The following is a 13956-nucleotide window of genomic DNA, read 5'->3' on the forward strand; positions in this document are numbered from 1 at the left end:
CGTTTTAAAAATTTTAGCAATTGTAATATTTAATTAAGATGTTCTAATCTCAAGAAATTGATATTCAAATATTTCAAAAAAGTAATTGAGCTTAATGACATTGATACGATAATATTCATCTAAGTAAGATATTATTTGGAATAATAATAAAATACATTTATCAAGCCTGACGCATAAATGGATAAATACCACATAATCTTAGTTTCACGTTGTTAGGTTCCACAGTAAGGAGCACACGGAAAAACTCAGGCCCAAATTTATCACGACCGAAGTTCCGCAACAAAATTAACGATGATTACGATGGCAGTGGTGAGGTGCAACAAACGAAGCCGGGTAAAAATCGAAGCAGTACCACCTCAAGACCAAGTTATAAGTTAGTATCCTAATATTGTCATATTTTCATGTGGCCTTTATATAGCAACATAATTTTACTGATAGATAGTATAATTTAAAAAATTTACTTTTAATACTCTTATTTTATCAGAAATCGAAGCCCTCCAACAACAACCACAGAACCACCTGTTACTCGTCGCCGCAGCAGCTTTCGACCAAGTAATCAACCAAGTTTGCCTTCGAAGCAGAACAATAAGAATAAAAACGAACAACAACCGGTTAGCCCTAATCCTGTGCCGAAGTTGAAGCTACCAAGAACACAAGGGCGTTGGTCTTACAAGACGACTCCTAAACCAAGAATCGCTATCCGAAAACAAATCGATGTCGAGGACGAACAACGTTCGATATCAGAAACCAGCACAACTGAGAATCCGGTAAACGTCGACGACAGCAAAACTACCGCATCTTCCGTTTCCACGTCTACGGCGGCGGCTGCTGTTGGGGCAGGTCAACAGGTCAATGCTCAGAGAAAAATTCAAGAAGCGGTAAACGATGAAGAATTGGATCCGAGCGAAAGCGAGGATGTTGCCAGTGTCAGCGTTCAGGATCAACATCCTGAACAAATTTTACCGATCGAAACGGTCAACGTTGAAATTTCCACAGCTGCTGATATGAGTAACGTGTACTTCGAAATTGCTACTATTAAGTCACCATACACTTTCCAGGTAAGAAATTGTTTTCATATATTTTTCTAGAAATGTTTCAATTCTGACAGTACTTTGTAAATTCGATGAATTATATTTAATTCTATTCTATTACAATTCCAGTTGCAAATGAAATAATTGTTCAGTTTTATGAACTAAAAGAATACTCGATAGTCATTGCACAAATTTGCCTTTCGAAATATTTTGATAAGATATTTATTTCGTTCGATAAAACAGGTTGGAACATTGAGAAATACTCGCTACGTGACAGTAACTTCAACGCTGAAGAAATCATTTTCAACGATAGATCCATCCAGCACGGTATCACCATCAGAGCCGCTAACCGAGAATCTCCTAGCAAATACTGCAGCAGCGTATGAGACGACCTTGCCATTAGATTCAGCCGTGGCGACTCTGCCAGCTATATCTTTAGAATCTGGCCAAGCGACTCCACCTTTGGAGACTTTGACCGAGACCTTCTCTACTACGCAAACTCTACTCAAAACCCATCTACTTCCTGTAATACACGGTGGTAACACAACCAAACTGACGCTCGTGCAAACGTACAATATCGCACGTGTGGTTACTGCTATAAAGACTTTGCCACCAATGGATATATATCAGTTTATTCCCAGCAAAGCGTTGAATGAGTTTAACTCGAAGCTGGATGAAGCAGGTAGCGAACTTCATCTAGAGTTAGATGTCGGTGACGAAGACAGAGATGACGATGATATTCCCAAAAGGGTAGTGGCTCCAAACAGTGACATGGATTCTGATCTAGAACCTTTCAAATCAATTTCATCTTCGAAAGCAAAATCAGAAACTCCGAGCACTTCCATCGAACCGCACTTGACTCCCGATCAACTGGCTCTGTTAAAATATTTCGGTCAACAGCAGCCACAAGTGATCACCACTTCACGACCGATCGTCGTTCTCGACACGCTTTACGAGTCCCACGTGATCCCGGTAGTGAACAACGGCAATACGATTTATTCGACGTTATCCAGGCCAGTTGGCACTGTGCCACGAACATCTTATGAATACGGAACGTCCACGATTGCACCGGTTCTGCCACCGCAATTACCACCGCAACTGCCACCACAATTGCCGCTATTTCCACAGCAACCCCAGTTCACGGTGACAAGCGCTCCTCTGGTCACGCAAACGTTCGCGACGGTGTCCGATTCGAAAATTCTGAAGCTGACATTTGGAGCGAAAACGGCGTACACCACGTTGTTCTCGAGCAGGGTAGTGCCAACCGAGATTACCACTTATGTTACGAGCACCATACCCCTACAACCGACAGTCCCAGCCTTCCCAGGTTATTATCCTCCGCCTGTTGGCTACCCGCCTTTCCCATTTGTAGGATAAAGCCTCAGCAACCCGCGCTAAGCGTGCAGGGATACGAGTTGCTCTAAACATATGGAGAACTGAAGAATGTCATTTTCCAAGAAATATAATTTCTGAGAGACGAACAAAACCCATTTGCATCGGATCAATACTAGAGATTGATGATGATCCTAATGGTAGATTCGATAGGTATGGCTCAAAAACATACAAATCAGTGAGAAATGATAATTATCGAAGAGTAAGAGAAAGGATAAGGAGAATGTCATTGAACTTTATTGAGAAAAAATCGGTTTTCGATACTCTAGTCCATTGATAACAGAAGAAAGTTCGATGAATTTGACTGTATTGTTCAGAACATGATTTATTTTCTAATTAAAGCTTAGGAAAGAAAATGAACAAATCTTGCAGTTCCAGTTGCCAATAAAATATGTTAGAGATAAACTGTAAATTAAAATGTCATTAAACAATGGATGTTCCCTGTTTTCTTATCTTACTTTTCAATGATCAAATTTCAGTTTGGAATGTACAATTGAATCGATCGGTTCCAATGTGTCCTTTTTCCGTCCAGACATTTCGTACCTTAGCATAATCTTAATTAAGGTATTTAAAGTCTAGAACTTAGTATTAGTATGTAAGATACAAGCTGTTGCTCTGTAACTTTCGAAGAATAGAGAGCAAATGATATCATGGAATATAAAGCGAAAAGTACGTAAATACGTGACCGTTGCATTTCTCGTCTTTAATTGGCACGCAACTAACGCGCGTTCCTCATTCTGATATGGAATGCGTTAATACTCGCATTTTGTTCATGCATTATGATGTGACATGCCGTCTATAATAAAACGTTCGTGGAATTTGGAATTTTTCGAATGCTCGATGAACTTGAAATTAATTATAAAAATAGAACACAGGAAACAGCATATCATTTTTATATTATGATCCTGTTGCACAATAATTTATTAATTAATAATATTAGTAACTTAAATTAGTGAGTTACAAATTGTAAATTATATATAGATCTGATAAAAATATAACGATGAAATTGTTTTACTGAAATATTCCTTAATGGAATTGTAATATTATAAAGACTGATTAATTTTAAAGGAAAATTAATTTTAAAGTAGGTGCTAAATGTACATCACTCTACAGATACGTACAAGAAGTGTAAAAATGTATCACACATATTTTCTCACCAGATTGATTGAACGTTTAGCATTTGGCATATCACATTATAACACATGAGCAATTGAATCAAACAAAAAGAGATAGAACAAATACTCCAAATTTTTCGGTACACGATTAAAAAAATTCCAATATTTGTTTTGATGTTGCTCATTATAAACTAAATGTTTAATTTAATAAGTGAAAAGCGAACATTATTGAGATATTTATTTAAAGATGTTTAGAACAGTATTTTTGCCATGTTTTAATTTGGAACAAAAAGCTAATTTTTACTTATGACGTTAATGTGCTCTTTTATAGTACTTTGCACTTGTTTGTTTAACTGATATGGTAAATCAGGAACAAATTAATTAAAATACATGATATTCCAGAGCTGTTTCCTGAAGAATTTTTTGTACATTCACCATTTGTCATTAAAAATAATAAACTTACATTTTGTATAGTGATTTAGTCGTGCATACGTAATGTGCAACATCGGAAACGAATAAATAGTTTAGAAAGAATCTTTTACATTTCTGTTTACTTGATAAATAGAAATTGATTGAAATAGAAATCAATTGGTTGATAAAAAAGACATTGTATATAAATTAATAATTATAGTGACTATTATATTGGTATTGTATGTATATTAGAAATTTTGTAAATAAAGTATATGAAAACAATAAGAGTCCTTCATTTTATTACATAAAAATAAAACATATACTTAAAAGAATATGATAGTTAATAGAATGGTTTTTAATTATTTTATTTTATTGCAATTAATCAAGTGTATAAGTCGTTCGAAATTTGTATAAATATTAATTATTTAAATCGTCTACTATTTAGAACTAAAATCTAAATTAAACATCGTTTAAGATATGACTATTGTATAAAATGTTTAAACAATTTCAATACAGAAATAGTTTAGTTAGAGACATTACAAAATTGAATATGAACATCAAATGTATATCAAATATGTTGATTCAACCAGAATAAATTAAATTTTTCATTTAGATTATTTTACTATCATCGAAAGAAAAATATATATTAAGTACAAAATTATGCCTTTAAATTAAATCTGCTCGCATGATATCATTCATTTAATATTCTGATAAAGCAACGTGAACCATTTAAAAATATAAAACGTATGAAGAGATTACGTAATGAAGTTTAATTCTAAACTTAGAACAAGCACGTGTACCTAATTTTCTTTTGCTCTAAATAGCACTACAAAGATTTCTTTTAGCTAAGAATACATTCAGTATATACATACCGAGCATGTATTCTACTTCATCGAAAAATGCTATAGCGAGTAATTATTATAAGTAAAAATTTAAAAAAGATGAATTTAAGAAGAATATTCTATATTCTTCATATATTTCTTCGACACATTGTCTAAATTGTTGATCTTAAATCTGTTTCTCTTCGTTTCAGTCCATTTTTTCATAGATATGAATTCACAAAGTGAATATTATATTGTCATTGATTGCCGTTAGTAGACTGCGAATGTTTATGCCAATTCATATTTGCATCAAAACGATCAAAAATACGAAACCTCATTTGTTTCATCTCCTAAATATTTGTGGTTTACTTTGGATATTTTATATACTTCCTCGCGTTACAAGTATTCTGCAAATGTTTGTACTTTTAAATTTTCCACAAATATTTCTAAACATCTGCAGTCCAGTCATTAATGTTGTCTAATAACGATTATTATTAACGTACATTATTGTACTAAATCAATACAAATCAATGTTTGAATGTAACGGATTGTTCTTCCTTTTTAATAGCTCGGATCAGCGCTAGACTTAGGGCAGCTATTATTATCTGCAAATTTTAATTTACGAGATATAATAACTTTCAAATATTTATGAAATAATCTACTTCTAATATTCATCTCTTTATTGATATAAAATATACTTACGTGGAGCATACATAGACCCAATGATAAACCAGCTAGCCAACCCGATCTACCCTCCAAAAACCATGAAATTTCTTCGACACATCCGTAGAAGAAGGCGTTTCCAGTAACCGTGTTCCTACATTCAGTGGGTAATGGTTTCCTCAAGGTTATATAATCCATCGGGCCATCGGCACCACAGCAACCGATCTATTTTAAAATTACTCGATTAATCTTGCACTGGTTATTTAGAACGAATTATTAAAAGTATCTCTTAACAGATATGTTAATCCCTTAACGCACAGATCTTTCTTCGGTTTGTCGATGAAAATGATTCTTACAATAAAAAACAAACTTAGAATGCAAATGAATGAACAACATGTTTTTTATAGAAATCTTGAATCTGCAAAGATAATTTTAATTATTTACGTGTCACAGGAATTAAGCGCATTAAGCGATTAAATTACATATACTTTACATATACTTCGTATAAAATATAACATATCGTCTTATTCGTTTGTCCCACATTGATTATATCAACGTGAAATAAAAAGTCATAACGAGATTACATTAACTTCTCTACAACGGAGATTATTACTTACTAATCTGCTAAATAATCCCGAAAATATTTCCACTTGTAATTAATTATATAATGTGTACATCTGTTAACATCGTAATAAAATAATAAAACATATTATCTTACACTCTCTTGAATTAATTGTAGAATGTACGTCGATCTTTGATCGTGGTAATTGTTGATGAGTGAGGTCATGGATCGTCGTATAAGCGGCTGAATATTACTGTCGTAGGTGGAATAATCGAGGAGAACTGCTGTCCCTGCCAGGCCAAGAACGTAGGAAAGTAATTGCAATCCTACATACTTGAAAAATCAATACAACGATTGCTTAGGATTGGCATATTTTTGTAAGCAATAAATACTCTAATTAATACAAAGTGATCTTAACTTTATAGAGAACTTAATTCGTTGAATACAAATACATATTTTTAACTTGATATATCTTGCCTAATTTAAAACGAGTTGGTTATTACGATATATACAATGATAATATAGTCAATATAGTCATAATGTATCTATGTCTTACAACGTAGAGACCAAGGATATGTTCCATAAGAGCGACTCCACAGCCAATGAACGTAATAATTACGATAAATATCGAAGCCGTAAGTAGGATGTAAATGCCGATGTAGAATTCATATATTTCAAGGAACGCAACCCACTCCTGGAAATCTGGATCCATCCTTAGCCACATGCATAATCCAAACATTGAGCTTCCAAGTAGCTAAGATACATATAACATTTAAAAAATCATTTCAATCAATTATTTTAAATAAATTTTCTCATTTTTCTTCTGTAATTTTCGTTTAAGTCAATTGTCGTGTATAACTATCGATCGATTATACCTTAGATAGACTTTTAATCTTTATTTAATAGATCTTATATTTTAATTTAAAAAACAAATAATTTAGTGAAAAGAATAGAAAAAAATCATTACAGTGAAAGAAATTTTATGGGGAAAAGAAAGGATAATGCATGTGAGTATACATATGTAAGTATATATGTAAGTATATATATATATATATATATATATATACACTTTATCGAATAGTTTCGTTTCTAACATTTAGTTCTTAAGCCGTTACAGTTTCGTATTCGTCACGCCGATAAACACAGATATGATAGTTACGCCGCGTCGTGAGCTGACTCATATTGATTCAAATGGAACGAGGATGTGCCTATGTTGTAACAAGAAGCATTTCAAATTAAATTGCCTGTGCAAAAGCGTTTACGTTAGGTATATAGTGTATTATAGTATATAATCAATCGTTAAAAACCGTTTGCATGAAAAAATTACTTCCTGCAAAACAGTTGCATGTAATGAATTGATTATTGATAACAATGTAAAAAGAAAGAAAATAAGAAAGAACGTATATGTATACGTAGATAATAAAATTGTCAGAAAGGGATTAAAAAATGATGTTTTCCACGATATTATTCTACTAAAAATCGCATAATCTTGTCATTCATTGACTCATTTAATGATAATGAATGCCATTTAATGTAAATTTTTACATGAATGAGCCGATAAAAAAGTGTTTGATAAATTTGTTATCAGTTAAATGTAACCATATTTGATTCTATTTTTACGCTTACCCATATGATGGCATTCAAGCAGAAAATGGTAAATTTTATACACTGAATTCGTTGCTCTAATTGAGGCCCGGAAGTTTTGCCAACCATTGTTTTAGAGCTAGTTTTTACACTTGTGTATTCCAAACAAATTTTGCAACAAAAAACACGTTTGGACGCGGATTTCTTCCGCAAAAATCACTTTTTGAATTAATATCAAAACGTGGACAACGTGGTAACTACGGATGAATACGACAGTGTACACCTGATTCTTCCAGCTAGTATTCTCTTTATCACCGACAAATATAAGATAACTGGATAAGCGTGCCCTAGATAAGAGAATCGTTGCAAGTGACTCATTCATTATAGAAAATGATCACTAAAGCAACCAGCTTTGAAAAAGGGATGAGCATCTTTTGTTGTTGTTTTCCTTTTGCGTCATATTGCTCATATACGTACTGTTGGAAAATGAATTTAAGGATGAATGAAACAGAGAAATAATGATAGATTATAACAAAAGTTTTAATTGTTATATTATATATATTACATATGTAGAATCTCGTTTATAATTGTATACAGTTTTGTAATTGATTTCGAGTATGTATAATATATAATGTATTCAGATAAAAGTTTTAAGCTACAACTTATAGAAGCTTCACAGGAAATATCGTAACAGATGTTGGATCTAAAATTAGATGTACGGTTCTAGTTGTATATGTATACACTCAACGAACGCGTAGTTTTCTTAGCTACATATATGAGCAAGAATGGATGAATTAACTCTGATAATTAATTACGCACATGCTGTGTAGTTAAAAACCAAGCAGTTAAACCCATAGCTTTTAATTAAACAATTAGTATTGCAGCAATAAACGTACACGCATATTAGCTGTTTAAAATATATCTACTAATATCAAATATAATTATATATATTATTTAGACATATATGTACCACTTTTCATATCATCATTATTTTATTATTATTATCATTATGAAATGTGTCGAGATATATAACTCAACTATGTTTACTACTTAACCAACTTATGTTTTATTAACTTATAATTGATGTTATTTACATATTCTTAAAACTATTTTATAGCATCTACTTATTTCTTATTTTATTTAATTCTTATTACTTATCATAATAATGGTTTCGTTTTGAGTTTATCCTATGTTTTCTCTTTTTTGTTACTACTCGAGATGGGAAGCTCTTATCTCCATACTATTTTTTATGAAATTTGCTCCTATAACTGTTTTCTTTAAATTCTAAATCATCCGCAATTATAAAAGTTAATCGTCTTGACTCTCATGACTCCTAATCCAGTACCGGCACAATTTTTCAAAAGCATGATCGTTATTACTTATTACTTAATTAAAACATTAATTTAGATTACATCGACAATTATAATTAATATTTACATTATTTATGATTTTTACAATGTGTACATCAATGTTTATTAAACAAAAATGAAATTCTATAATAATCTGTTAATATTTGTAGAATATTTCTATTAAATGTCTTGTATATTTAAATATTAATACAAAAATAGAGGGTAAATTCATTTAAAAAATTAATGTAATATTAATTCCTAAATTGTTTTAATATAGTATGTTATTTTGATTAAATAAAATTGTATCTTTTACATTTATCGATAATCACGTGAACCAATCATACGCGGATTAATACGATAGCTATTTAGCTAATAAACACCCTACTAGTGTACACAATTACTCGCACGATTATGATACTTTGCGATATAGAGCAAAGGCATTGCAGCATCAGCATCAGAAATGGTTTGTAAAACGAATATATAGCTGAGAAGTGGGGATATAGCATCAAGCAAGACATTAAGCTTTGCTGATGTGGAAGTTTCAGTAAGCTGAACTGAACTAAAACTAAAATAGAAGCTATCATTACTTTTAATTTTAACGTTTAAAGTCCTAATAATTTCGTTCATTTACTCGTGTTTAAGTGAGCTATGCAAGAATTCATGCTTCTTCAAATTTTGATTGGTTTTTCTGTTTTGACGACGGCAATTCCGAAGCCGGATGATGAACATAAATCGCGAGTTATCAATAAGGTTTGTTTGTCATTTGCAAATATATACATAAATCAAACTGTTTAGATATGTATGCAATAAAAACCTTTCATTTTCAGTTGCTTTATAGTAAAAATAATTTCTTACATAAACAAATAAACAAATCTTCAACGCATAACCTCGAGGAATACATTTAAATATTCTTTTCACACTGTTCTCCTTTCTTTGAGATAAAATTTTTTTAAATAAATAATATATATGCATATTTTCACTCTAGATAATATGAATTTATTTATATATTTTTAATTTACGCTTCTCTAATAAGATCTATTTCAGGAACCAAGTAACGAAGAACACTATGTCAATTCTCAACATAATCCTGCTTATGACCACGAGGCTTTCCTAGGTGAAGAAGCAAAAACTTTTGATCAGCTTACTCCTGAAGAAAGTACAAGAAGGTTAGGAATAATAGTTGATAAAATAGATAAAGATAAAGATGGTTATGTTACTGGAGAAGAACTTAAAGACTGGATATTATATACTCAACAACGCTACATACGAGATGATGTTGAACATCAATGGAAATCTCATAACCCTGAACAAAAAGAGAAACTTCCATGGACAGAATATTTAGCAATGGTTTATGGAGATATGGATGAACACGAATTAGAAAATCATGAAAAATCTAAAGATAATACTTTTTCATATGTTGCTTTGCTTAAGAAAGATCGTAGACGTTGGGCAGCTGCAGACCTAGATGGTGATGATGCTCTTACGAAAGAAGAATTTCTTGCTTTCCTTCATGCAGAAGAGGCAGATCATATGAAAGATATTGTAGTGATAGAAACTATGGAAGATGTTGACAAAGATGGAGATGGGAAAGTATCTCTTTCAGAATATATCGGTATATATTCCACTTCCTTTTGCATTTAATTTGTGCAAATATTTGGTGAAAATTGTTTAAAATCAATGTTTCTTATAAAACAAAATCTTTTATTATTATATCTTTTACGAAACAGTGAAGTATACCTTTTCCTGTAGGTGATATGTATGATGGTGCAGAAGGTGAAGAAGAACCAGAATGGGTAAAAAATGAAAAAGAACAATTTTCTATGTATCGGGATAAAGATGGCGATGGTTTTCTAAACTTTGAAGAGGTGACACATTGACACATTTATATAAAATATATGACTATATCAAAATAATAAATTTCAACTAAACAAATATTTCAATTTAGGTCAAAACATGGATTATCCCGGCTGACTTTGATCATGCAGAAGCAGAATCTCGGCATCTCATATTTGAAGCAGATACAGATGCAGACCAAAAACTTACTAAAGATGAAATATTGGAAAAATATGATATTTTTGTTGGTTCTCAAGCAACTGATTTTGGTGAGGCATTGGCCAGACATGACGAATTTTAATAAAATTTCGTATATCATTTTTAAATAATTATACCTTTATAAACGAACAAAAAGCATAATTGTGTGAACATCAAGGACAAACTGTATGAAACATTTACTAAAGATACTTTACCTTTATTAGTAGGCTAAGAATTTTTCTATAATGGCTGATTTTTACTTACTCTCATAACATTGTTAACTAAAAATCATTACATCCTTCAAAAGTGTAAATATGTATTAATCATTGTAATAAATTACAAATATTTACTTAATAAAGTATACTTTGTACATTGTATATATCTAATGGCGGTTGTAGTTATCTCTTTATTCTTTATATGTAAATAAATAAACTTGTGATTTTTACATCAAGTTTAATATGAGACTCTACAATGGATGCAATATCTGATATGTGATTAGTCACTATGATAACAACTATTTTTATCAGATAAGCTTTATAAAGGTGGTCAGTAGAATAAAAAGTTCAGAGTAAATCAGTGAATAGATCAAAATGATGAAAATTAAGTTATATGTATTTTTAATTATCTGTGGAAGTTTTTTATTATCAGGTAATTATATTTGACATGTTAAAATTTAAAAAGAAGTAATAAGATTACATTTACCATTTACTTTCTAGTTAAAGCAGATGATAAATCATACTGTTTTAATCTCACTTGGGTAGAACCTGCATTAAGAAGCACTAATTGTTCTAAAATCAAAAATGCTCCCTGTATTGATCCTATACTTTATTCAGGTAAACAATGTCTTCTTTAAAATTATTTCTACACAATAATGGTACTATTTGTATATTTTTAATTATATTTATGCAGAAGAATTATAGTAATATTTATTTTAATTATTATATTTTTATTTATAATATATTATTTTTAATCAGTAATTACAAAGTCGTAATTGCTGCTTATATTTTAGAAAAAGCACCAAATGCATCTGAATATGAAGAATTTTGGGAATCAATGGAACACGTATGTTCTGTTGCATCTGGCAATGTTTGTATAAAATATACTTTTACTTATAATAATGAGAGTAAGTATATTACATTATAACAGCTCATATTAAAAAATATAAAATGGATACCATAAAATTAAAAATGATTGCAGTTGTTAATACATCATCATTTTGTGGAAAAGTAATAGAAGATGACGTAATACCTATCACATCAGGATGCTATAAAGAAAGCGTAAGTGTAATTTTAAGTTCATTATTTTATATTTTAGAAATAATACAATATGTAATAATCTTTATTTAACTTATTTATATGTTGTTTACATAAAAGGGTATTCCTCAAGAATTATTTAATATTTTGAAAAATCTTATCAATAGAGAGGTTTGTAACAATAGAAGGGCAGTTCAAAAGTGCAAAATATTATTATTTTAAATATTAATTGATATATAAGTTGTAATGAATTTGTAACATATTTAAAAAACTACTTGAATTTTAATTGATTTTTGGTTACTGAAAGCTAAAGTTGCTTCCTTATTACATCTCTTTCAATTTTTATATTCATTGCTGGATTTTATATATTACTAATTTCTGTTTTTAAAAATACATTCTTGTAAATCTATATCATCAATATTTTTGCAGATTGAAGGTTACGTATTAGAAATATGTGCTTGCCAATCTAGAAGGGGAAACATACCTTGTAATTCATCGGTGAACGTGAACTATGCTGTTATTTTTATGATTACAGTAGTATCATTTACATTTTGGATTTCATATATTTGTTATTAATATATATTTTACATTATACATAACGTGTATTTGATATGTCATTGTTATTGTTATTGATATAATTTACATGATATAGATGATTTAAATGATATACATATATATATATACATATATATATATATGTATATCATCTACATTTACTGTACATAATGTAGTAATATATTACATAGTATTATAATGTTCATATTACTGTATTATTTTTAATATATTGTGATTTAGATATTTATGAGCAGCAAACCAAAGATGTGAATAAAATATACAATTTTTAATTTATCAACAAATGTCTAAATCTTTTTGTAAAAAGTAACTTTGCTAAAAAAGAATCAACAGAACTGTATTCTACAAAACTTATCTCCAGCATGTAAAGTATTCTGTATAGACTAATGATAGTGAAGAAATTTATTGCAACTATAAAATTCGGTATCCCGAACTTGGACTGATATGCAATTCTGCTGCTAATTTTCATGTTTTGCTAATTTTGTACAACTGGCTTTGTATAACTTTTCTTTCCTTACTCGAATGAACCATACTTTATTAAATTGTTTTGTATTTTTCTAGAATATATTCACAGCGATACATTTCTGTTACAACATTTGAATTATAATCGCACTAGATGAAAACGATAAACATATCTACTTTCTCGTTACTTGTAAAACTTATTGCGACGCAATTGTACGTTGATGTGATTTGATATAATTCTAGATACTGTAATGATTAATGATTCAACGAAATGTACGGAAGTATGAATATCAAGCAACATAAACAGCATTTGTCTCACTTGTCTGTCAGTATCATAACCACTTTGTCAATGCTGTGAGTAGCACAATGCATAATTAGCAGTATCAGAAAAGTCCTTTCCTGATAGTATGAACTGTTTCCATATAAACAGGTCTTGAATCTTGAATAGTTTCAGCACTCATATATCAAAGTATAAGGAAAACTGTCCGAAAATTGAATCGTGAAAAATCAACATGGAAAACAAGAAAGTTCTCATTCTCTACATGCGTGATATGCCGACATGAATGTCTGAGACAAGGATAGAGACACACTATTCATGTATATTTATCTTGCAAGAACGAGAACTTTGTTGTCTCCCATGTTGACTTTTCACAACTCAATTTTTAGATAATTTCCCCTAGCGAACGTCGACACGTATTTATATAATCGT

At 30.5% G+C, this 13956-nt stretch overlaps 4 protein-coding genes across 7 annotated transcripts in view; 3 read left to right on the forward strand and 1 right to left on the reverse strand.

Moving 5' to 3' along the window:
• LOC117154063 (uncharacterized) overlaps positions 1-2779 on the forward strand; it is a 31692-nt gene extending 28913 nt beyond the window's left edge. For both annotated transcript variants that reach the window (XM_033328707.2, XM_076617336.1), the window contains 3 exons: positions 217-373; positions 485-1058; positions 1275-2779. In XM_033328707.2, the coding sequence (XP_033184598.1) occupies positions 217-373; positions 485-1058; positions 1275-2408 (1865 nt within the window). In that variant the 3' untranslated portion in view covers positions 2409-2779. The remainder of the gene's footprint in view (positions 1-216; positions 374-484; positions 1059-1274) is intronic.
• Positions 2714-13914, reverse strand: Tsp2A (tetraspanin 2A). Of its 3 annotated transcripts, XM_033328709.2 has the most exons (6): positions 7622-7983; positions 6552-6749; positions 6152-6328; positions 5473-5658; positions 5274-5375; positions 2714-5177 (listed from the first exon to the last, which is right to left on the reverse strand). In XM_033328709.2, exons 1-5 carry the CDS (start codon positions 7706-7708, stop codon positions 5298-5300), a joined length of 726 nt encoding a protein of 241 aa, XP_033184600.1. In that variant the 5' UTR covers positions 7709-7983; the 3' UTR covers positions 2714-5177; positions 5274-5297. The 3 variants fall into 3 exon arrangements, with proteins under 3 accessions (XP_033184600.1, XP_076473453.1, XP_033184599.1); XM_076617338.1 differs by lacking the exon at positions 7622-7983 and adding an exon at positions 13567-13914 and having other exon boundaries at positions 2714-5375; XM_033328708.2 differs by having other exon boundaries at positions 2714-5375; positions 7622-7980.
• Positions 9331-11336, forward strand: scf (Calumenin B scf). The gene is made up of 5 exons (XM_033328393.2): positions 9331-9472; positions 9571-9678; positions 9973-10540; positions 10678-10793; positions 10874-11336. The coding sequence occupies exons 2-5, from the start codon at positions 9577-9579 to the stop codon at positions 11060-11062; spliced, it is 975 nt and encodes a 324-aa protein (XP_033184284.1). The 5' UTR covers positions 9331-9472; positions 9571-9576; the 3' UTR covers positions 11063-11336.
• LOC117153894 (uncharacterized) lies at positions 11460-12801 on the forward strand. The gene is made up of 5 exons (XM_033328395.2): positions 11460-11607; positions 11676-11792; positions 11969-12082; positions 12157-12236; positions 12642-12801. The coding sequence occupies exons 1-5, from the start codon at positions 11550-11552 to the stop codon at positions 12786-12788; spliced, it is 516 nt and encodes a 171-aa protein (XP_033184286.2). The 5' UTR covers positions 11460-11549; the 3' UTR covers positions 12789-12801.
• Positions 13915-13956: the final 42 nt, after the last annotated feature.

The sequence above is a fragment of the Bombus vancouverensis genome, chromosome 3 (assembly GCF_051014615.1).
Source record: "Bombus vancouverensis nearcticus chromosome 3, iyBomVanc1_principal, whole genome shotgun sequence".
Taxonomy (NCBI): domain Eukaryota; kingdom Metazoa; phylum Arthropoda; class Insecta; order Hymenoptera; family Apidae; genus Bombus; species Bombus vancouverensis.

Coding starts and splice junctions, on each gene's coding strand:
- Tsp2A (XM_033328709.2), bottom strand. CDS start 7,708: ATGGTTGGCAAAACTTCCGGGCCTCAATTAGAGCAACGAATTCAGTGT. Junction 6,329..6,551: donor ATATCCTTGGTCTCTACGTT/GTAAGACATAGA, acceptor TGATTTTTCAAG/TATGTAGGATTGCAATTACT. Junction 5,376..5,472: donor TGGGTCTATGTATGCTCCAC/GTAAGTATATTT, acceptor TAAAATTTGCAG/ATAATAATAGCTGCCCTAAG.
- scf (XM_033328393.2), top strand. CDS start 9,577: ATGCAAGAATTCATGCTTCTTCAAATTTTGATTGGTTTTTCTGTTTTG. Junction 9,679..9,972: donor AATCGCGAGTTATCAATAAG/GTTTGTTTGTCA, acceptor GATCTATTTCAG/GAACCAAGTAACGAAGAACA. Junction 10,541..10,677: donor ATCTCTTTCAGAATATATCG/GTATATATTCCA, acceptor CTTTTCCTGTAG/GTGATATGTATGATGGTGCA.
- LOC117153894 (XM_033328395.2), top strand. CDS start 11,550: ATGATGAAAATTAAGTTATATGTATTTTTAATTATCTGTGGAAGTTTT. Junction 11,793..11,968: donor TGATCCTATACTTTATTCAG/GTAAACAATGTC, acceptor CTTATATTTTAG/AAAAAGCACCAAATGCATCT. Junction 12,237..12,641: donor CAGGATGCTATAAAGAAAGC/GTAAGTGTAATT, acceptor ATATTTTTGCAG/ATTGAAGGTTACGTATTAGA.